The 23,873-nt window shown below is 41.9% G+C and overlaps 1 protein-coding gene across 3 annotated transcripts; it reads right to left on the bottom strand.

The window, feature by feature from the left end:
• Positions 1–1,564: 1,564 nt before the first annotated feature.
• LOC105005920 (smoothelin-like protein 2) lies at positions 1,565–22,938 on the bottom strand. Of its 3 annotated transcripts, none has more exons than XM_010864183.5 (12): positions 22,755–22,938; positions 21,879–22,653; positions 8,891–8,966; positions 8,466–8,657; positions 8,235–8,291; positions 7,457–7,879; positions 7,272–7,337; positions 7,069–7,114; positions 6,792–6,950; positions 4,444–4,558; positions 2,894–3,045; positions 1,565–2,761 (listed from the first exon to the last, which is right to left on the bottom strand). In XM_010864183.5, the coding sequence occupies exons 2-12, from the start codon at positions 22,350–22,352 to the stop codon at positions 2,635–2,637; spliced, it is 1,887 nt and encodes a 628-aa protein (XP_010862485.3). In that variant the 5' UTR covers positions 22,353–22,653; positions 22,755–22,938; the 3' UTR covers positions 1,565–2,634. The 3 variants fall into 3 exon arrangements, with proteins under 3 accessions (XP_010862485.3, XP_010862486.3, XP_010862487.3); XM_010864184.5 differs by having other exon boundaries at positions 8,466–8,576; XM_010864185.5 differs by lacking the exon at positions 8,466–8,657.
• Between the last annotated feature and the right edge of the window lie 935 nt (positions 22,939–23,873).

The raw sequence follows: 23,873 nt of genomic DNA, 5'->3' as shown, positions 1-23,873 counted from the left end.
TATTGCTATGTATCCTAACAAGGTTCCCAAGGCCTTTGGAAGTAAGATCATAGATCCAACTCCACCAAGCTCCATCAACATCAAAGGTTCACCTCCTTACTTGCTAACACCAAACCCACCTCTTGTGTTTGTTGACAAACAGCTCAATTTATGTCTCAGACCATGGAAGTTTCAATGATTTATGTTTGTGATTTTCTTCTGGCAACCCTTCCAAATAACTTGTAGGTATGGAGGTGGGGTCTAATCATTGTCTTGGAGACTTGATGATGTAAGATGTAACCCACTTCTTCAAATCTCCATCCGTGATCCTTGGGAAACAAATTGCCAATTGATCCATCCTTCTCACTCACTCTGTCTTAGGGCAAAATTCACTCGCCCTTTCAGGCAGGTTCATCACAGCTCTAGTTGTTTAACATTTCTTTCACTATTATTGCCCTAATAGTGGAAATTTATATTTTCCAGAATGTAGCAATATTTTCTTTTTGTAGCCATTGTCTGATACGTGAAGGTCAATAACTGTTTGTCTTATACCAGCCTTTTACATTTAAAATGATGGTTGAGAAAATTTCGCTTTTGTGTGACCTCAAGTTCACTGCAGTGAAACAGGATGTCCTTGATGGCCAATTAAGGACTCTTAAAGCACAATCATTGTGGGATGCATGCATTGAATATTATAATTTCTTGATGATTTTTTAAATGCTTTACTGTACACGCTACCTTTCAAATGTTTTAGAACACATTCCTTTCCCAGTTTTTGCTGAGATTTAAGCTGTTCAAGTCCAGTGAATAACCTGAAATGGCACAAAGGTAACCAGTAAACTGCCAGAGGTAAGAAAAAAAAGTTTAGGTTACCAACTGAAACATAATGTACACTTCAGAGCAATAAAAAGGGCCTTTTTCAGGGAACAAGTCATGTGTTAACAAAAAGTTGGTGTCCCAACTTTTGTTGATTACTTACAAACTCAGTCTTTATGAAAGCTGTGTAAGAACAGATTATATTACTACAGGCTCTTAATCATTATTTGGACAGTATTGTGCTGCAGGAAGTAGTATATTGCTATCATAAAGGTGAGAAAAAGGCAATTAACAAAGGAAGACAGACAGACAGACCAAAAATTGTGCAATTTCTTTCCTTGAGAGAAATTGCACAAAGAAAGGAGACTTAACATCGTCAAGCAGGTTTGGCATGAACTGGCAGAAGAGTGAAAACAAAGCAACCTACACCTGCAAGACATTTTTGGGGACTTCTGCAATACTGTTGGGAAGAAATTTCCAAACAATATTTAATGTCCATTGCAGAAAGGAGTGTGTTCATCTCTTATGTCGGCAAAAGGTGGTTATTTGCCAAATCATGATAGACCTTCCAGGGAACATTCCCAGGCCTTTATTATGGAGCAGCTAACAGTTAGTCTCAGTGTGGTATATAATAAAATAAATGGTACAAAATCCTGGGTCATCTGTCTCTTTCTGACAGCTGAGCCATATACCAGTGTGTTTAACGACCAATATACCAAATATGACTTGCCCATTGTTTCATTTAGACAAGAAAAGATGTGTTCATAGATACACACACTGTAATGAAAGCTTCTCCATTACATTTTATTGTTGTTCAATAAATGTAGCTACAGCAGTTATTTGTAATGCCGATAAGCTGACTAACATAAAAAACAGATGCATTTTAAACATCAATATCATCACTGAAGGTTTTAAATTTGAGTGGAGTAACTTTATTTCTAAACAGTGGCATTTTAAGATTAAAAACTTCAAGTCCATAAATTGTGGTCCACTCTGTGACAAATTCTACTTCTACAGAAAATAATTGTGAAAATCTGCACAAAGCTTGTGCAGTTCCATCTAACTTCATACACTCCAACCGACTGGTTGCTGAGTTTTGTCTTCCCAAGAGAGAAATGTATATCTGTTGAAGCATCTACCTCCTTGTTCTCATAGTGGTCACTATCATCATCTCACAGCAGGTTGTCTTTATCTAGCACCACAATACAGTCCTTGGACAATGAGAGTCCACAGGTTGAACTGATCCAGGACCAATATTCTTTGTGGACTGTTCTGGCCTTTCAGTGTGTCTGTGCAATGTTAGTTGTTATGTTTTGTGTTTTCTATGGATCCCAGGAAGAGTAGCTGCTGCTTTAACAGAAGCTGATGGGGATCCAAATAAATAAACAATTAACAAGTTGCTCCTGAGTCATGCCAGCTTTCCCTGCATTTACACTTTCATTTGAACTTTTTCATTTTCCCGTTGCAACTTAAACTATGTCTTTCGTACATTTAACTTGCTTCAATCTCCAAGTGACTAACACTTATTAATATATATCTCAGTTAATTTAATTCATGACCTACATTGCATAAAAATTACACCACTAGGCAGTTACCACCAGATGTCTCTCTGGTCAAAAATATATTTGCTAAACAACTTTACCTTTATGTTCTATATGAGGCAAAATAAAAGCCGCAAACCATATGCACAGCACATTATTACATGACCAGTCAAAATCATACAGAATTGTACAGGCACAATCATAATTATTTTAACAAGGTAGGAAGAAGTGCTTTTGGCTTGCTGGTGACATGCATCAGTGTAGCTGGTGTTGGGGTGATCGCCTACACACGGGCGTGTCACTCGAAGGCCTTCAGGTGGTTGTAGAGGGACTGGACGTAGGTGAAAATACACATCGGGTCTGGTTTGTTACCCATTGCCATCATATCCTCCACCTCTATTAGACGCACACAGTCAGCCTGCTTCCTAATACAAAAATAAAATGTCTCCGATGTAACTACTGTATATTACAATATACTGTAAGCCAGAAACCTCTCCCAGAACCTGTAAATTGAGCATCTCCTCCATAATGTTTTACACACACACACACACACTTACTCTGCTGTGGTGAATGCCACTTCAAAGTTTTCTTTGCGATTGGCAGGGTTCAGTGTGTTGTAGTCAAATTCTAGGGGGAAGAAGGAGTGGACTAGTGCAGCAAAGGCCATCCCATCACACCAGCTGGACGAAAAATTCTGGATGTCTATGTTCTAGTTAAGGAAAGAACGGTATAAGCCAAATGCATTATTACTTATGGTATATAGGTATTATATAGGTATATACACTACTCAAAAAATTAAGGGTACACGTAATCATCACAGTATAACACAAAGGCAATTAAACTTCAAGGATATCAATATGTCCAGTAATGATGCATAAGTGATTGTAAATCAATGTCACCTGTTTTGGTGCAAATGAAAGTGACTACAGGTGCACTGGAAAGGCAACAGCAAGACAACCCCCAAAAAGGGAATGGTTTTGCAGGTGGTGGCCACAGACAATTGCTCTCTCTTTATCCATTCGAACTGATTCTTCTCTAGTTTTGCGTTTTGCTAGTGTCTTTGTCACTAGTTGTAGCATGAGGCGGTACCTGCAGCCCATTCAGGTTGCACAGGTAGCCCAGCCCCTCCAATTGAGAACCTCTGGGACATTATGTATCGGTGCATCCAACGCTGCCAAGTAGTGCCACAGACCCAGGGTTGGGAGGAGATCCCCCAGGACACCATCCACCGTCTCATCAGGAGCATGCCCAGACATTGTCAGGAGTGCATGCAGGCACATGGGGCCCATACAAATGACTGATTTTCTTTACTTTACTGATTCTTTTCTTTACCGATTTTCTTTATTTTCTATACCCATACAAATTACTGATTAATTTTATTTTCAGGGTGGGTTTCATGATTTTGGTATCCATTGATCGTCGTTATGTCCTTTTGTTCTCAACGAATTACACAATGTACAATAAAGATTTTGATCTTTAATATATTCCGTTCATCAAGACCCGATGTGTGATTTCAGTTGTTCCCTTCATTTTTTTGAGCAGTGCATATATAGGTTCATACAGTATCTCACAAAAGTGAGTACACCCCTCACATTTTTGTAAATATTTGATTATATCTTTTCATGTGACAACACTGAAGAAATGACACTTTGCTACAATGTAAAGTAGTGAGTGTACAGCTTGTATAACAGTGTAAATTTGCTGTCCCCTGAAAATAACACACAGCCATTAATGTATAAACAGCTGGCAACAAAAGGGAGTACACCCCTAAGTGAAAATTTCCTAATTGGGCCCAATTAGCCATTTTCCCTCCCCAGTGTCATGTGACTCGTTAGTGTTACAAGGTCTCAGGTGTGAATGGGGAGCAGGTGAGTTAAACTTGGTGTCATCGCTCTCACACTCCCTCATACTGGTCACTGGAAGCTCACTACTTTACATTTAAGTGTAATTTCATGTTACTGGTGGCAAAGTAATGTGATGCGTGTAGTTGAGCTGAAATGTAAAGATATCAACATGTAATTTGGTAGGTTTCTCCATGTGCCACACTAGGTAACATTTATTTCACATTTGTTAACAGCCTGTCAGAAATGACTCGGACCAGACTTACTTTGTAGCCGATAGTTTTAGAGCGGCACCACTCCAGGAGCATTGCCTTGATGCTGCCGGCACTGTTGAAGCTCTGGGAGCGCTGCAATTTTGGCTTGGAACCTGCAGCCTTGGACCTGCAGAGTGGAACCTTGAGTCAGTTGTTGGTGGCTTTGTAGCTCAGTAGGTCAGAAACATGGCAACTTCCCATGGATAATTTCCATATGCTAAATATGTACGCAGTCACTTTGCTGCATATTGCTTTGGATACTTTGGAAGTATTTGCTAAGTGGCATTTAAAGTATTTGCTAAGTGGCATTTAAATTTCTGGCATGAAATGAAACTTATAACTTTGTATCCAATGAGGTAATCAGTGTGAATTGCACATGACATCCACTTACCAGAAATACCAGAATCTAAAAAAGAGAGAATTCACTTGTGCAGGAACATGCTACAATAATTCCCAGATTTCAAACTATTGACTATGTTCTATTTTAACAATTTTTACTGATTAATGAGTCCTATTTTCAATGTTGCTTATGGTCCAACCAGCAGTAACATGTTAGCAACTGATTATTGATCACATTGTGAAAGAACTCATGAATGAACGCAAATACACTCACCTAAAGGATTATTAGGAACACCATACACAATACTGTGTTTGACCCCCTTTTGCCTTCAGAACTGCCTTAATTCTACGTGGCATTGATTCAACAAGGTGCTGAAAGCATTCTTTAGAAATGTTGGCCCATATTGATAGGATAGCATCTTGCAGTTGATGGAGATTTGTGGGATGCACATCCAGGGCTCGAAGCTCCCGTTCCACCACATCCCAAAGATCCTCTATTGGGTTGAGATCTGGTGACTGTGGGGGCCATTTCAGTACAGTGAACTCATTGTCATGTTCAAGAAACCAATTTGAAATTATTTGAGCTTTGTGACATGGTGCATTATCCTGCTGGAAGTAGCCAACAGAGGATGGGTACATGGTGGTCATAAAGGGATGGACATGGTCAGAAACAATGCTCAGGTAGGCTGTGGCATTTAAACAATGCCCAATTGGCACTAAGGGGCCTAAAGTGTGCCAAGAAAACATCCCCCACACCATTAAACCACCACCACCAGCCTGCACAGTGGTAACAAGGCATGATGGATCCATGTTCTCATTCTGTTTACGCCAAATTCTGACTCTACCATCTGAATGTCTCAACAGAAATTGAGACTCATCAGACCAGGCAACATTCTTCCAGTCTTCAACTGTCCAATTTTGGTGAGCTCGTGCAAATTGTAGCCTCTTTTTCCTTTTTGTAGTGGAGATGAGTGGTACCCGGTGGGGTCTTCTGCTGTTGTAGCCCATCCGCCTCAAGGTTGTGCGTGTTGTGGCTTCACAAATGCTTTGCTGCATACCTTGGTTGTAACGAGTGGTTATTTCAGTCAAAGTTGCTCTTCTATCAGCTTGAATCAGGACTGCCGCACACTGGATGTTTTTCCCTTTTCACACCATTCTTTGTAAACCCTAGAAATGGTTGTGCGTGAAAATCCCAGTAACTGAGTAGATTGTGAAATACTCAGACCGGCCCGCCTGGCACCAATAACCATGCCACGCTCAAAATTGCTTAAATCACCTTTCTTTCCCATTCTGACATTCAGTTTGAAGTTCAGGAGATTGTCTTGACAAGGACCACACCCCTAAATGCATTGAAGCAACTGCCATGTGATTGGTTGATTAGATAATTGCATTAATGAGAAATTGAACAGGTGTTCCTAATAATCCTTTAGGTGAGTGTATTTCATTATTCATTGTAACTGGTAGACATAGCTTTCTACAACAAAACACACAAATAGCTTCTGCAAAACACTTGAATTAGATTAAAAATGCAGTTGATTTTGCGCTAATCTCCCCTATTGCTAATTAGCCTTATCGCAGCCAGCTACATAAAATGCCCGCCTGAACAAGGTTTTAATTTCATTATCTGATGCAGAAGAATGGGTGGAGTTTCTTCAACATCAGCCTGTGAGGCAGAAGAATGGGCGGAATTTCTTAAACCTTAGCAGTGTTGCTTCAACATCAGCCTGTGAGGCAGGCCACCATTTCCAAGTTGGAAAATGAGGGGTCTTGAAGACATGAGGCAAATTTCAGCACATAGTACACCATTTTTGGGGATCTGTTTTGGCTCAAAAGCACCACATTTAAACTATTGGGATAAAATCTTGGAGTGCATCTTTATATATGACACCACAGAGGAAAGGACTTATTGATTTTTATTGATGCTTAACACAATGTGTTTTCATAACCAGAACACAGAGTTTAGCAATAGAGAGTAAGAGCTTGTTAAATTGAAAAGAAAAGACAATGGAGGCCTACTGCACCTGTCACACTCGGAGGCCAGGCTTTCAAACAGAGACCGTTTGCCCTGCATCCCAAGGTTGCGAGGAAGCGTCTGTGATCTCTGCAGCTTCCGCTCGCCACCACTGCCGAAGTTGTTAGGACCACCAAACTTATTTGGAGTGCCAAACTTGTCTAGGTTTCTAAAAAAAAAAAAACTTGGGCATATTAAAGAACACTAAAATATTAGGCTTACAAGGTTGTCGTTTACAAGTATTTGAATAGTACAAAAATATGTTTTATATTATGATAAGGACTGACTTGTCTATACCAGGTGGAGGTATTTTTCTGGGGGGCAGGAGTTTTTCTTCACATTTACAAAGAAGTAGAGAAAGAGACAGACATACAGAGAGTGGGAGGGAAAGAGTTAACCTGAAAATGATGAAAAAAAGAAGAGCAGAGGCAGGCAGCACTGAATGAAGACCAGAAGCCCACTGTCCCTACAGACCTACTGCTACTGTTACCTGTGGTTGCTGGGAAGCTCATGCTGCGTGTTAGATTAGGGCTCGCTGGCTTAACTGCAGGTCGTTCTGTAAAGAAAATAGAAGGGAAAGACTTGGAAATGTAGCTGAATGTCAGACAAGGAAATGGAAATAAGAAAATCAAAAACAGTATGGAGAGCGCTAGTATGAAGGACTAGGGTACTTACCACGTTCACTACGCTTAAAAGGAAATTCCCCCGGAGCTTTGGGTGTAGTTTCCTCCATAACTGATTGGTTGGATGTTTTAGGTGATGGTGCAGGGGAGTGTGGGGTTGCAGGAGACTGGGTGGGGGTGGCCAGAGACTGGGTGGGAGTGGTAGGAGACTGGGTGGGGGTTGCCAGAGACTGGGTGGGGGTGGCAGGAGACTGGGTGGGTGTGGCAGGAGATTGGTTGGGGGTGGCCAGAGACTGGGTGGGAGTGGCAGGAGCCCCAGATGGGGTGGGTGCAGTTGGAAACTCTGGGCTGGTTCTATTCATGGCACTGACAGGAGGATGGGGCAGGGGCAGATGTGTTGGGGTGGTGTGCTCCTGCTGGGCTAAAAGGCTTACAGCTGGTGATCTCACTTCCTGTTGTTGTCCAGACAAATTCTCTAAATTGATATAAATAGAAAGAAGGGAGTAAAGGTGATAAGGAGGAAGCAAGACACCCATTAATTGTCTGGTGGGAGCATTTTAACTCAACAAAACTATTGCTCCAAGCCCTACAGGGGTCAGTGTTGACAAACTAGCCACACTGTTGTTAGATTTAGAATTTAGCGACATTCAGTGGTAAAAGAGGCTAGCAACAGATTTTGCTACTTTTCTGTCTGCCTGGGCATCTCTGTTTTTTATATATTTCAGAAAATGATCTGCTCAATTCTGTTGTAAATGAGAGTGAGAATCTCCAGCTGAAGATACAGTAACAACATCTGAAGAAACAAAAAAGTAAATGTTACAATCTAGTACCTAATCCTTGTGACAGAACTGGAAGAGTAACTTGGGTCTCTCTCATCAATGCTGGTGCTGGAACAAAGACAAGACAACAAAGTGAACCACATTCTTTACTTTCCTACAAATAAAGGTTGTTTTCTTGGAACACATCTTAAAGGATAGTTCATCCAAAGATTTAGTTGCACACGAACCACAGTAAGGAGAGTAATAATTCTGTGATTTGTGTGAGTCCAGTCCAGGACTCACCAGGACAAAACAAAGCATCAAGTGCTGTTTTGGGAGTTGTGACATCTGCTATTGGGTAAGGGGTCTTTGGTGTTGAAGCAGAAGACTTCTTGGCCAAAGCAGGGGATTGTGCTGTTGGTTTAAGCCCAGTTAGGGAGTCTGTCTTTGTTACTGAAGTGCAGGGAAGATGTGGCTTGCTGATTGACAAGTCCTCTGATTTGTTACGATTGCACACACAGCAAAAAGGATGAAAGGGAAAAAAACAGACAAAATATACTCACACCATTTTCCATAACCTGCTCATGCATAATGATTTCCTTGGGAGTCATAATTACATCCTAACAGGCCATTGCATAGTTCTGTGTACATGTTCATTTGCACCTTGTCACTTCTGTGAAGTCTGTACTGATTAATCTGAACTGATCCCAACCCTGGAGTTTCTATACCTTGCTCATGGTAATGTCCATTCTCCAACACAGCAGCCACATTTGTATCCTCCGTTTTGACAACACTCTTATGACCCTAGAAAAAAGACAAACAAAACCATGAACTGTGGCACCCGTTCCTACATAGGACACACAGTGTAAAAGAGCAGGCTGTTAAACTGTACAATAGTACATACAGTTGTGCTCATGAGTTTGCATACCCAGGAAGAAATTGTGAAATATTGGCAATGATTTAGAAAATATGACAGATCATACAAAAAACCCAAAATAAAAGTATTATGTTTAAGGATAGTGATCATATGAAGCCATTTATTATCACATACAGCTCTGAAAAAAATTAAGAGACCACTGCACCTATTTCTTTCCTTTCTAAAAAAGTTGAAAAGGAAGGTTTTGAGTGAAGAACCAAAGGATTAAAATTAAGAGACTACTGCAAATTGAACGCTTCTCCTAACTCAAAACTTTCCTTTTCGACTTTTTTGAAGAAGTGGAAAATGCAGGGATCTCTTGATAACAAGCCATGGTGAATTTGCTAGAAAGAAGCATTTACTGCGCCAATGCCACAAAAAAGACTGGTTACAATATGCCTGACAGCACTTTGACACACCTCACAGCTTCTGGCACACTGTAATTTGGAGTGACGAGACCAAAATAACTTGATCTCCTTTGTTTGGAGAGGGGTCAACAAGGCCTATAGAGAACAGAATCCCATTCCCCATGTGAAGCATGGTGGTGGCTCACTGATGTTTTAGGGATGTGTGAGCTCTAAAGGCACGGGGACTCTTGTGAAAATGTATGGAAAGATTAATGCAGCATGTTATCAGAAAATACTGGCAAACAATTTTAATTCTTGAAATGCATGAAAGACTTTCCAGCACGACAATGACCCTAAGCACAAAGCCAAGTTGACCCTCCAGTGGTTACAGCAGAAAAAGGTGAAGGTTCTGGAGTGGCCATCACAGTCTCCTGACCTTAATATCATCGAGCCACTCTGTGGAGATGTCAAACATGCGATTTATTCAAGATGACCAAGGTCTTTACATGACCTGGAGGCATTTTGCCAAGACAAATGGGCAGCTATACTACTTGCAAGAGATTGAGTTCTCATAGACAACTACTACAAAAAGACTGCACGCTGTTATTGATGCTAAAGGGGGCAATGCACAGTATTAAGAACTAAGGGTGTGCAGACTTTTGAACAGGGTTCAGTAAAAAAAGATTCTTTGTTGCCATGTTTTGTTTTATGATTGTACCATTCTATTATGGCCTACAGTTGAATGTGATCCCATAAGAAATAAAAGACATGAGTTTTGCCTGCTCACTCATGTTCTTTACAAATGGTACATTATTAATTCTCCAAGGGGATGCAAACTTTTGAGCAGAACAGTAGTACAAGTCAAAAGTTTGGACACCTACTCATTCAAGGTATTTCTTTATTTTTACCATTTCTCATATTTTAGAATAATAGTGAAGACATCAAAACCGTGAAATAACACATACGGAATCTTGTATTAACCAAAGAAGTCCTAATCAAATGAAAATAGATTTCATATTGTAGATTCTTCAAAAGGAGCCACTGTAATGATGTGGTGCGTTGCAGGAGCAAGGAACCACGTTGCAGGCAGAGGCAGTCGGTGTAGTTCCTTTCAATTGAAACAAAGTAACACGGCAGAGGATCAGGAGCCGGGGGAGCCGGCGGAGGGTCAGGAACCGGCGGAGGGACAGGAGCCGGGGAAGGTCAGGGACAGGGTGGGGAGGCAGAGCGGCCAGGACAGGAGAGGGCGCCACTGAGGCCGGGACCGGAGAGGGCGCCGCTGGACGAGGCGGCAGCTGCAGGGCAGGAGAGGGCGCCGCGGGGCAAGGCAGCCAGTCATCGTCGGCCTCGGGCGGCGGCGGCCAGTAAAAATTTCCCAGGGGGGCATCTGGGCATCCATAACCCGAGGAGGCTGCTGTGTAGGAGGGGACCGCAAACCAGGCGTTGGACACCTCGCCCTGCATTGCAGTGCTGCCTTCCTCCTTCTTCGGCCTCCTCGCTTCCGTCCCGCCCTCCCTGCCTCCTGCATGAGCCCCATTACCAGTTCTTCCTCCTCCTTGGTAAGGGGCTTGAACACACCCCACTGGTCCACCCCCCACAGCCACCCCCCCAAACTTGTCTTGGGGCAACCTCCAGCCATGCCCCTCCAGGGGATCCTCCTCCACTCTCCCGTACACCGTCTCCTCGTCATCCGAGGAGAGAGAGTCAGACACCCCTCCAGGTGTAAACCCTCTCTGGAGGGACTGCCTGCTGGTTCCACTTTAGGTGGATCATTCTGTAATGATGCAGTGCGTTGCGGGAGCAAGGAACCAGGTTGCAGGCAGAGGTAGTCATTGTAGTCTCTTTTAATTGAAACAAAGTAACACCGAGCACAAAAACAACAAAAGTAAATGGCTGACTTCAGCTGCAAAACGATATAAACAAAGGTTTTCAAGCCTTACGTACAACAGCAAACACAACAAGAACAATGATCCACAGTGTGGGGCACAGAGGGGAAACATTTAAACACATACTGATGAGCAAACAGGGACCTAGTGTGAACGATGATGAAGACATGTGACACAAAACAAGTCCGGGATGCATTCATGGAGTAATGGGAACTGGAGATGTACGGGACGGTGGCACTGATCCTCACTGCACCGTGACAGCCACTCTATGGCTTGATGACTGCTTTGCACACTTTTTGCATTCTCTCAACCAGCTTCATGAGGTAGTTACCTGGAATGTATTTCAAACACTCTTGAAGGAGTTTCCACATATGCTGAGCACTTGTTGGCTCCTTTACCTTCGGCGGTCCAACTCATTCCAAACCATAAAAATGGGATTAATGTCGGGTGATTGTGGAGGCCAAGTTATCTGATGCAGCACCATTACTCTTTTTGGTCATATTGCCTTTACACAGCCTCAAGGTGCGATTTTGATCATGTGGAAAATAGTAAAAATAAAGAAATACCCTAGAATGAGTAGGTGTGCCCACCTGTTCAATTAAAATTGTACAAATGAAACAATTTTATTTGTTCAATTCATTTGTATGAGATAATTACCTACATATTGCCAAGGTTATTCATAACAGAAAATAATGGAAATAATATTAATCAAGAATCATGGGCAAAAAACAAATAGACAATGAAAAGAACAATGCCATAGAAAATGTGCAGGACACTGACCTTATCATATAATATGTATGAATGTAGTGTGTTGCCAATCCATAGCTCAGTATCAGGGATAGTGTTAGAATTGGGATTCCTTTTAAGTAGGCACAATGGGTTAGTTTTGTCTGTCAGGGCTCATTCAAGTTGGTTATTAAGTTTACGTTATTCAGATTAAGATAAAGTTTAGGGTTAGGGACTAAGGGACATATATTTCTGGGTTCCCAGTCCCCACAAGGATAGAAAACAAAATGTTTGTGGCTGTCTGAGCCTATTACAGGAAGCCCAAACATCCAAATGAAAGGCCGGCTGATCAAAAGTCAAACAGAAAGGAATCTGCCACAGACTCAAAATGGCCGAATGAGCATGGCACATGGAAAAAGACAGCATACATCCCTTGATGTTTCCTATTATGGCATCCGTACTTGTATATGCAGTACCAGTGGAGGCCTTTTAAAGTAGATCACTAGGTGTTTATATCTGACTTCAACAATCATGGGATCATAACCAGGTAATCAGGAGAGATCAGACAAGAGGCACAATGAAGTCCATCAAAATATCAAAATGGTGATGTCCATGCTATAAGTCTTTAGGTCAGTAGAAATCTCTATCCTATTTCATGGTACAGCCTTAAAAGGCCAGATGAGCAAATTCAAAACAGTTCATCTTGTGGATGCAAACAACAGTGCAGTTTTGAATCTTCAGTCGCAATTCCAAAATAGGACATTTTGACACAGTTTGACAATAACGACATCGATATCATATTACTCCTATTGGTCTCTGGGTCTCAATAAAACCCCATTGCAAAAGTGGTCTTCAGTGGCACTGAGTCTCAAAACGTGGGTCTTACTGACAGGTGTGAAGAGACCAGGCTTAAGTCCTGGAGCTATTTTTGATTTGTAATCAGTCACCCCAATGTCTCCCACTCCTCTTACATCCTAATATAGCCCCAAAGTGAGCCTTTTGAGATTAGTGAGTTAGTTGATGGACACAGAAACAGTTCCAATAGTATTCTACTTCAGAGCCCTGGGGATGGCCAGCAATGGAGCCACACTGAGAAGCTATTCAAGTCATCAGCTCATTGCTAAGGATAAGAATAGAAGAGCTATTTGATAAACAGTAATGATGATCTTTGTGCACAGCTCAAAGACCAAATGTAATTGTCACTGTCTAGCAGTAGCTAGGTTACCATTCATCCCTTTGGCAGCAGATTCTAAAATCTGCCTCATTAATATATGTTTTATCCCCGCCCATTGTGTTTTCACCAAACTGACTTGTTTGTTAATTAAAAAGCAATGTGAGGCTACTGCTAATTAGGTACATTTTTGCTGGCAGTTGAAAATATCACGTCTAACAGCTTAAAGGGATCAAATATAACATAAAAATTCTAAATCAAACAGGTAATCATACCATTCAAACACAGAAAAGTTGCTTTTCAACACAATCATTGATTTTGTTGGAGAGAAAGGATTTTGCTAATTTTAACACAATTATTGGTTATATTTAATATAAATCTGGAAACATCTTGGCAAATGCATTCTAGCCCACAGCTGCAGTGTGGTTGGCTATCATGATGAGATTATTATCGATAAACAAGATTATTTTAATGTATTATACATCAGCAAAACACTGATCTTTTCGGTCACCATAATAGGAATGTGCATACATGTATTCATTCGAAGCTCATCTACTTTCACTTTCACCACTGTGTGATGTGTATCTTAAGTAACTTTACCTGTAGCTCAAACTGCATGCTGTCCCGGGTCGGAGTAGGAGCAGGTAAATATAATTGTGTGCCTCCAATTTCACTTCAATATCAGAACTGGGCATAAATAACTTCCTGTTTGTCACATGCATCATTAACAACAAGTGTAAATGAACTGTGACCTGTTGGTTTCAACATGCCTTATCACCCATGCAATAGTACATAGAAGTCTATGTCATGGGTGGACGGGGTCACTTTCTAAATAACCATCCAGACTGTACCAACAGTTCTCACAATATTCATTTTACAAACACAAAAATGTCCAACAATGTTGAACAACAGAATTGTCTGTTGCCGTACTGTTTAGGAATATCTCGACAAATCCTGTTTCCATCCATTCGTCCATATTAAATGTGAGGATGGAAAAGTGGTTGGTGTCACCCTGTGTGCTTCATGCATGTCCTTATCCTGCTCACTCTCTCAGAATCCCTTCTTACAGAAAAGAACAGACACACTTGCAGGTACATATACCAGCGTTCAAAGGTTTGGGGTCACTTAGAAATTGTTTTAGAAAGAAAACTAACATCAAAACAACATCAAATGGCTTAGAAATTCAGTGTAGACATTGTTAATGTTGTAAAGGAGTATTGTAGATGGAAATGGGAATATTTTAATGGAATGTCTTCATTGGAGTACAGAGGCCCATTATCAGCAACCATCACTCCTGAATTCCAATGTCACGTTGTTTGCTAATCCAAGTAATAATTTTAAAAGGCAAATTAACCATTAGAAAATCCTGTTGCAATTCAATCAATCAAATGTATTTATAAAGCCCTTTTTACAACAGCAGTTGTCACAAAGTGCTTTTACAGAGACTTAAACCCCAAGGAACAAACAACAGTAGTGTTGAATTTCAGTGGCTAGGAAAAACTCCCTAAGAAGGCCAAATTTTAGGAAGAAACCTAGAGAGGATCCAGGCTCAGAGGGGTGACCAGTCCTCTTCTGGCTGTGCCGGGTGAGATATTAAGAGTCCAATTGGAATAATTAATACATTTATCTGGGCTAAATCCATCTATTTAAAATGAGACTAGGTCAGAAGTATGACCAGATGGACAAGGACAGGGACAAGCAACGGGCCCCCCAAATCAGGTAGGAGGGGTCCGGCAACACTGTGGCCCTACCTGGGGGAGGTCCCGGACAGGGCCCAACAGGCAGGAAATCAATACACCCACATTGCCAGGTATCAACCAAAGGGACACCCACCAACCGCAACCACCTTGAATGAGGGCCGAGTATTGCCAGCAGAGAACAACCCAATTGCACAAGTGCACAACAGAGAGACAACAACAAGCCAGTGACTCTTCCCCTGAAAGGCATTGAAGGGAGGGCATCCCAGTGGCAACGAGAGCCCACCTGGCAATACAGCAAGGGTGGACAGTATCAAGCCTACTGGTCTCCTTCACACCCCCGGGCCAGGCTACACCTAATTATAAACCGTGCTGTAGAGATGAGTTTTTAGTAGACACTTGAAAGTTTGCACTGAGTTTGCATTTCTAACCTTAATTGGCAGATCATTCCACAGTAGTGGAGCTCTCTGAGAAAAGGCCCTGCCTCCGGCTGTTTGTTTAGAAATTCTAGGTACAATTAAAAGGCCTGCATCTTGCGATCGTAGGTTACGTGTAGGTATGTATGGCTGGATCATTTCAGCAAGGCAAGTAGGAGCAAGTCCATGTATTGATTTATAGGTTAAGAGTAAAACCTTAAAATCAGCCCTAACCCTAACAGGCAGCCAGTGTAAGGACGCCAGGACAGGACTAATGTGTTAAAAAAAAAAAATCTAGTTAGGATTCTAGCAGCCGTGTGCAGCACTAATTGAAGTTTATTTATTGATTTATCAGGGTAACCGGAAAGAAGAGCATTGCAGTAATCTAGTCTAGAAGTAACAAAAGCATGGATTCATTTTTCTGTATCAGTCTTTGATAGAAAGTTTCTGATTTTTGCAATGTTTTGAAGATGAAAATAAGCAACTCTTGAGACATATTTAATATGTTCTTCAAAGGAGAGGTCAGGGTCAAGGGTAACGCTGAGGTTTCTTACAGTTTTTTGGGATACGACCATGCAGCCGTCGAGGTTCACAGTGAGATCTGCTAACAACGCTCTTTGTTTCTTGGGTCCTAAAACGAGCATTTCTGTTAGCTGAAAACTGTTGAACTGATATAAGAAACAAAAAACCTGACCAAACCTGACCTTCTTTAGACTCGTTGAGGAGCATCTGAAATTTTGGGTTCAATTACAGGCTCAAAATGGCCAGAAACAAAGAACTTTCTTCTGAAAATCATCAGTCTATTCTTGTTCTGAGAAATGAAGGCTATGCCATGCAAGAAACAGCCAAGAAACTGAAGATCTCATACAACGCTGTGTACCCTTCACAGAAAAGCACAAACTCGCTCTAACTAGAATAGACGGGGGGGGGGGGGTGTTGGAGAGGTGGGATGAAGAGCGCCTGCCATGATATTCCAGGGGCAGGAGATGGTGGAGGAGGTGACATCTAGCCAGGCCTCGCCCCGGGGCTCCTTTGCCAATCCCCAGCCTGGAGTTCCTGGAGTCGTTCTCCAGCCCGGAACCCTCAGTGCCAACCCCCGGAGGGGTGGGACGCTGAGCTCCTACCGCCACCAGAGTGCTTCAGAGAGGGGCCACTGCTACCACCCCAGGAGGGGTGGTCCGAGCCCCTGCTGTCGCCACCTCCTCTCTCTGCTCTGGCGCATCATCCTTGCCTCGGGGTCGGGGCCTCCCTCCACTCTCACACCCCATCCTGCTTCCCCCATCCTCCTGTCCCGGTATCCCCCCACTCCCCAGTTATCCCGGGTCATGCGGTCGGTAGCCAGAGCCTTGGGTGGGGTTGGGGGTGGTGGTGGTGGTGTATTGTCAGGTCCTGGTTGGGGGCCTCTAGGCATCTCTGCACTGCCTGTTTTGATTGTCTCCAATTAGAGGCAGCTCTCCTGCGTTGTCTCTAATTGGGGACCATATTTAAGTTGCTCTTTCAGTCATTTAGTTTGTGTTGTAGTTATACGCTCAGTTCGCCTCTCCTTTTGTTGTTCTCTTTTACAAAGTATAATAAAAGAATGTTCTGTAGCTCTGCGCTTCGAGTCCTGCCTCTCGACCGTGACACTTGTCAGTTACTATATTTTCTATTTATTTTGCTATATTTCCTATTCACACTCATTTTATGTTTTCATGGAAAATAAGGAAAAGAAAGTGACTGCACACTTTGTTCACAAATAAAATATCCACAAAAATATGGACAGACAGTAGCACAATTTTGACAGAGTGGCTGATTAAGTAGTTAGGGTTAATGTGGGAACAGCCAGATGACATCAGCGCTTTGGAATGTTGCGAGGGTATGTGCTTCGAGAAGGGAACAGCTGACAATTCAGTGCAGGGGGATATTGACTTGGCCGAATTCTACTTTTGGAATTCTACTTTCCGTGCCGTCAGAGGGCTTGGGACTGGTTTGGTTGGATGAAGCAAACCCTCGTGCTGCTCTGAAATAAAAAATATATAAAGACCTGGAATAGTTCCTTAAAGGGGTCCAGAATTGGAATAATGAAAAGTGTCACTATTGCTACTCTCTGCTACGGTTTCAGGAAAATAATTGAGGGACACGGATTTAGAGCTAGTCCTGAATTCCTACATCTGTTTAAGGACTAAATAGTTATACTTAATCATTGATTCTTGAAGACTAATACATACAGAAATGCCTCATGATCTTACTGTCACAGGCATCAGAGCCCAAGTACAATACAGTAACATACAGGACATTTACATTTGATTTTTCAAAAAACAGTGAGCACGCCAAGAATTTCAGACTAGAAACTTATATTGTACAACCTTCTCTTTGGGGGGGGGGGGGGGTTTCTTAGTATTTTTGTGCCTTAACATGTCCATTTCTTGCTAAGGTTGTATCCTTAGTGTCAGACTTTGGATCATACTTTTTCTGTATCCTTAGTCTGCTGGAAGGATCAGGACCAAATCCTCTATGCATAGATCATATTCTGTAAATTGTCTATAGCCTCTGCCTTACTTGTAGATCCGGCAACACTGGCTAGTTTAATAAAGTCAGATCAAACCTATATCAAAGTTTCCCAAGATAAGGATTTAAAGATCATGATCACAATATTCTAGGCAACATAACATGACCAAATTGCATGATAATACATTCCAAAACAAACACGATATTGATAAATGTTTTGACATGTTCATCTTAAATCTAATTGCTTCAGCATGGTACATGGTGCCCTGACATAAGTGTGTTCATGAGTGTGTTCCTCTAGTAACCCTAACCCTGTATTTCCACGTACATCCTAATAACAAATTCAAGTGTGTGTTTCATCGGAAAGAGTTTTTCCTACCTTCCTAACAATCTTACCAACCACTAGTCCTATCATCTTCCTAATAAACAACCCCTTTTTATTCACCAAGAGCAGTTGCTATGAAACACAACTAATCCTGACCTGGGATCAGAACCAACCAAAAATAGACTCTTATCTTCATAATACCAGATACATGCTGACCTATCAGCAAACCAGTAGTGAGAGTCCTTAGTGTATACTCAGATGTAATTCTCTCCCACTATCCTGTGCTCACATTTCTAGTATTGACCACCCCCATTTTATACATCCAGAGAGAGTTGCCGCATAACATCATTGGAAGTACTGTTTTCTGGGAATTTGTAAATGAAAATCTATTGTAAAGTCTGTTGTGAGCTGGAAACTACTCTTTCAGGGAAATCACAAACACACGCATACAACTCAGCTGAGGGTTATATTGAGGGCTGTTGTGAAAGGTGATGTGGAGTTAAAAAAGGACCTTCTAACACACACACACACACGTCTGGACCAGGGTGTAAAGAGAGGCCCTAAAGAGCTACAACACAAATGTTTATAATGAAAGCCATCAACCAGGTCTGCCCTGCCAAAAATACTTGTGCCCTTTTGGGGGTGGGAGTTCGGCGTCATGAAAGAAGTGGAAAGAAAGGATGCATAAAATGTTAGTGCCTGTGTTCCTATTGTCACTATGTTAGTGACAATAGTAAAACAAGACTGACTTGGGGTTAAGTTTAGCATTAGGTTTATTATTTAGGTTATGATTAAAATTAGGTTAGGTTTAGGTGATAGAAATAAGTTAAGTTAAGGAATAAAGATTAGGGTATTGAGGTTAGGTTAATTTAGAGGTTAAGATTTTTTTAAGGTACAGAAATAGGTTTCTCCAATTATTTTTAATAATGTAATCATCACGGAATAACACCAAGGCAATTAAACTCCAGGGATATCTATCTGTTCAGTTAGGAAGCATAAGCAATTGTGAATCAATGACACCAGTTTTGGTGCAAATGAATGTGACAACAGGTGCACAGGAGAGGCAACAGCAAGACAACCCCCAAAAAGGGAATGGTTTTGCAGGCAGTGGCCACAATTGCTCTCTCCTTATCCTTCCTGCAACATCATCCGGCAGGACCGGTTTCTCAGTGGGTCAGTGATGGTCTGGGGAGGCATATCCTCGGAGGGTTGCACAGACCTCCACGAGCTAGCCAACGGTACCCTGACCTCTGTTAAGTACCTGGATGAAATCTTCAGACCCATCGTGAGACCTTACATAGGTGCAGTGGTCACTGGGTTCCTCCTGGTGCAGGACAATGCCTGGACTCATGTGGCCAGAGTGTGTAGGCAGTTCCTGGATGACGAAGGCATTAATGCCATTGACTGGCCCTCATGTTCCCAAAATCTGAATCCAATTGAGAACTTCTGGGACGTTATATGTTGGTGCATCCGACGCCGCCAAGTAGCGCCACAGATTGTCCAGGAGCTCACTGAAGCCCTGATCCAGGTCTGGGAGGAGATCCCTCAGGACACCATTCTCATCAGGAGCATGCCCAGACATTGTCGGGAGTGCATACAGGCCCGTGGGGGCCATACACACTACTGAGTCACTTTGTGAGTTGCTGTGACAAAATTCACGCAAGTTGGAACAGCCTGTGATTTCAATTGTTTACTTAGATTTTCGGTGTGAGTTTGAATCCAGCCCTGTCAGTTGGTGATTTTGATTTCCATTGACCATACTCATTTTGTTCAAAATTACACAATGTACAGTTAAGATTTTGATCTTTAATCCATTTTTTTCATCGAGACCCAATGTGGGATGTAAGTGTTCCCTTAAATTTTATGAGCAGTGTAGATTATAACAGTGTAAAGTACAGTACTGTATATACCTGTACACCTGCATTATGGTAGGATATGGCAGATTTTGTCAGTGATATGTGCCTAAACTGGATCACACTGTCTGTACAGTAGCATAATTGCATGATGTTAGAGCTACATTTTTCACTTCTTCCCTGGGTTGTTTTGAACATGATTTGTTTTTTAAGCAAACAAGCATCTCAATTATTGTATGTATCCATTCTATTCTGAACAAAATTTCATTCAGCTTTTTAGGATTATCTTGTAAAAACCTAACATTGTAAGTTTGTACTTCTAACTTAACAAGTCATGCTGGCAATAGAAAAAACTTGAAATGACCTAGGAAGTTCTATTTACTAGATTCACGGGTTAAGAATCCGGGTTATGATACGGTTTAAGTTTTGGGCTAGGAAATATGGAACATGAATTTCTTGTATAAGGACAAAAAGACAAACATCTGTGTGTTCTGGTTTAACAGATTGAGGGAGATTGTAAATAATGAAACTGTCCTTATGATGACCTTTTACCAGTCCCCACAAGGACAAGGTGAATTTCCAGCTTAGGGGTTAGGTTTAGGATCAAACTTGGTTTGTGTTCGAAATTTGAATACTTTGAGGTATGGGAATTACAGGTTAGGTTTAAGTTGTTAGGTAGTTGGGGTTAAGGTTAGCATTTGGTTAAAGTAAGAGTTAACAATATAGTTAGGCAACATGGGTTTTTATGTTTTCTAACACAAAGACAATGAATGTGTGTGTTATGTGTGTGATTGATACAGTGCTAAGTTGTAAATATCAGTTGCTAAAGTGATGTTTTGCCACTGGTGATTCAAGCTACAAGCTTACTGTTGTTCTGATGAATTAGTTAAAAGCTATTCAATTCCGGTCCTCGAGGGACAAAACATTTCTGGCTTTTATCCTCTACTATTAATATGTGACTGATTCAGACCTGAGATACCAGGTGAAGGCAATCAACTAGCAGGTAGAACAAAAACCAGAAGTGTTTTGGCCCTCCTGGACCAGGCTTGAAAAGCCCTCAATTAGTTTAAAGCTGTTTGAAGCAGTTAAATAGAAAGTAATAGGACATAGGCAAGCTGTGATCTATGAACATGTACATTTTTGTTTTTGGAGAGAATCCAAAAAACTGCTATTTCAAGCAGTCAGTGCACAAATATTCTTGATAAGGCTTCACAGACACACACACGCACGCATTCTGAATCCACCTTTAGCTCAGTGCTTCTCTCATTCAAATATAATTTCAAAATTAGGCTAATAATAGGGCCTCATGAAGAAGGAAACTGTAGGTATGTCAGAAACAGCAAGGCAGATTTATTTTGTCCCAGTCCTGTTATGAAAATATAGACATCCTTGGGTTTACTCCAAACATTATTCCCATAATTCCTCATTATCCTATATTTCCTTATCCCCTAACATATAACCTCACCCTTACTCCAAAAACTTAACCTTAACCCCAAACCTAACCCAAATATTTAACAATAAATTATAACTCTAATCTTTACCCTAACCCCAATGACAAAGTTCACCCTTAAATGTCAAAGGTCAAATTGTGTTTGTTTTACTATCCTTGCATGGAAACCTGTACAAAATCACACACCAAAACACTTTTTCTGTGCACACCTGAGACATAACTCTGACCCAGAAACATGTGCTCCCCATTATAAGTTTTTCCTAAACATAACCCCTTAAGTTTAAGCCTTTGCAGACATGCACAAAAAACTTGTGTGGAACGATTTTGCACATTCTATTATCTATGTGGGAATTCAGGTCCACACGTCCCATATTTTCATTTTTTTGGACAAAATAATATAAAACGGCACAACATCTTCTTCACTGAACAATGTGATACTCACATTGGTCATAGTGCTGGAGAGACGGGCTGATGTCCTACTACAGGCACCAAACTCAGAAGAACGAGACTCTGACAGTCCAGCTTGGACCATGGTGGAGGTTCTCCCCTGGCTCCTGCTCACCGTCCCCTGGGACGCAGTAATGTGGATGCATTCCTTACTTTCCTTCTCCTCCATGGTGCTCTTGTTCACCCCTTTCCCCATCAGACCCTCCACCAAGCAGGCCAACGCCTCCAGTTGACTGCGGAGCCGCTGGTTCTCCTGGGTCAGCTGTTGCACCGCTTCGGCCAGGGGTCCCTGGGCCTGGCAAGCCTCGTCCACACGTCGCTCCACGCCCCGCTTAAAAACGCTAACATCCATGTGGACCTCGCGCACCGCTGCTGCCAGTGTGGCCTCAAAGCGGCCCAGAGCCTCGGACACTGTCTCGTCGCACGCGGCGGCACTGCCGGCCAGAACGGGTGTGTGAGCGGCATCCATATCCACGATGGCAACAGTCACCCCCGGGTCACAGGATACGAAGCGGTGGATCGGTCCTCGTCCTTTCTTCCTTTTCCCCCCGGCTGGGCTACTGAGAAGCGACGAAGAAGATCTCTAGATCTCTATCCTTCTTTGCTACCACAGTGAGGTCTTAAGAGGGAGATTTAGGTGGTGTACTATAACCATTTCCCAGTACAGTTATGAGTGTAAAAGGAGGACTCATTAAAGCCCCATTAACGTCCTGCTAGAGCCCACTCACTTCCACAGTGGATGAGAACTCTTATTTATAGTCTCTGTGGCTCTGTTCAAAAAGAGAGGGAATGTAAAATGATACCCTGCAAAATCAAGTAAGCTAACATACTGTGGAGGTCATGGAAAATGTGAGGAGGTAGACATACAAACCTTTAGAATAGTCCTGCTGAAAGAGAGGTCCAGTAGTGGAGTGTCCCGCCCCTACTTGTGTACGAGTGTGCTTATTTGTGTGTGTGGGGAATGCATGCAAACCCCTCTAAATGAATGTCATGAGAGGTGCTCTGCTGTGTGTAAATGTGTTCTGAACTCTGTGCAGCTCTTTAACAGCCTTGTGAGCAGGTTCTCTTTATTTTGGGGACTATGAGGGAGGAGGTAGTAAAAAGAGGAGGGTACAGACTTCATGGAGCACTCCTCCCCCTCATACTCTGATGTATGCACCACTTGTGCTGGATCTGAAAGTGTGTGTTGGTGACCAGACATCTGTTCTCACTGAGATGTCTAAAATGTCAAAATGTATTACAATAAGTTTCTATTCCAATTTTAACCATTGTAATATTCTGATGTTCCTTCATACAAATTTGCTATGTTCAAACCTTAATACACAGCCTACCTGCTGTTATGACGCTAGTTTGCCCACAGACACACCCACAAGTATGCTACCAGAGGAGCACTGTGGGCGAGGCTAGCGTTGGCTACATGAAATTTTGAACAGTGTGAATGTACAGGGTAGCACTAGCATGGCCTGACCACGTAGCATGGCTTATCCAAACACGAAATTTGGCCTCCAAAGAATTGTTAATGGAGTCACATGACCGTGTGCGCAAGACAGTGTGGGTCGAGATACCTGGCAGGAAAAGACCTCCCTTCTATAATATGCTAATTTGAGATGATTTTCGCTAGCCGGCGTTGGGCAATAGCCAATCAGAAAAGGTGTGTCTGTTCCTCTTTTCCGCCCTATTGCTGTGATAAGTTTCTTTGCTTGTAAAAATACTTAAATATGTTGACATTCTGGAAAACAGGGAAAGCAACTCTGAGAGGAAAACATTTTTGATTATCAGGAAAATGAATGTAATAATCTCATAACAACATATTTGGGATTGTTATCCAAAACATTATATTTGCTATGATTTTGTCCATCAGAGGGAGACACTTGTTTACATTGTTACTTTAGTTAATTTATCTGGAAAGATTGGGAATGGAAGATCTTTATTAAGTTTTTTGGGGGGTTGGATTGTGGTTCAGTTTATAAAGAGGAAAATGGAATATGTA

The sequence above is a fragment of the Esox lucius genome, chromosome 7 (genome assembly GCF_011004845.1).
Source record: "Esox lucius isolate fEsoLuc1 chromosome 7, fEsoLuc1.pri, whole genome shotgun sequence".
NCBI classification, from domain to species: domain Eukaryota; kingdom Metazoa; phylum Chordata; class Actinopteri; order Esociformes; family Esocidae; genus Esox; species Esox lucius.
The sequence above is the reverse complement of the archived record's forward strand: the minus strand, read 5'-3'. Positions and strand labels throughout refer to the sequence as shown.

Bases quoted from the DNA above. Each gene is read 5' to 3' on its own strand.
- LOC105005920 (XM_010864183.5), bottom strand. From the start codon at position 22,352: ATGGATGCCGCTCACACACCCGTTCTGGCCGGCAGTGCCGCCGCGTGC. The intron at 6,951-7,068 runs GTCAGTCCTTAT...TTTTTTTTTTAG, and splicing joins CCTCCACCTGGTATAGACAA to AAACCTAGACAAGTTTGGCA. The intron at 4,559-6,791 runs GTGCAGTAGGCC...TCCACTCTGCAG, and splicing joins CTGGCCTCCGAGTGTGACAG to GTCCAAGGCTGCAGGTTCCA.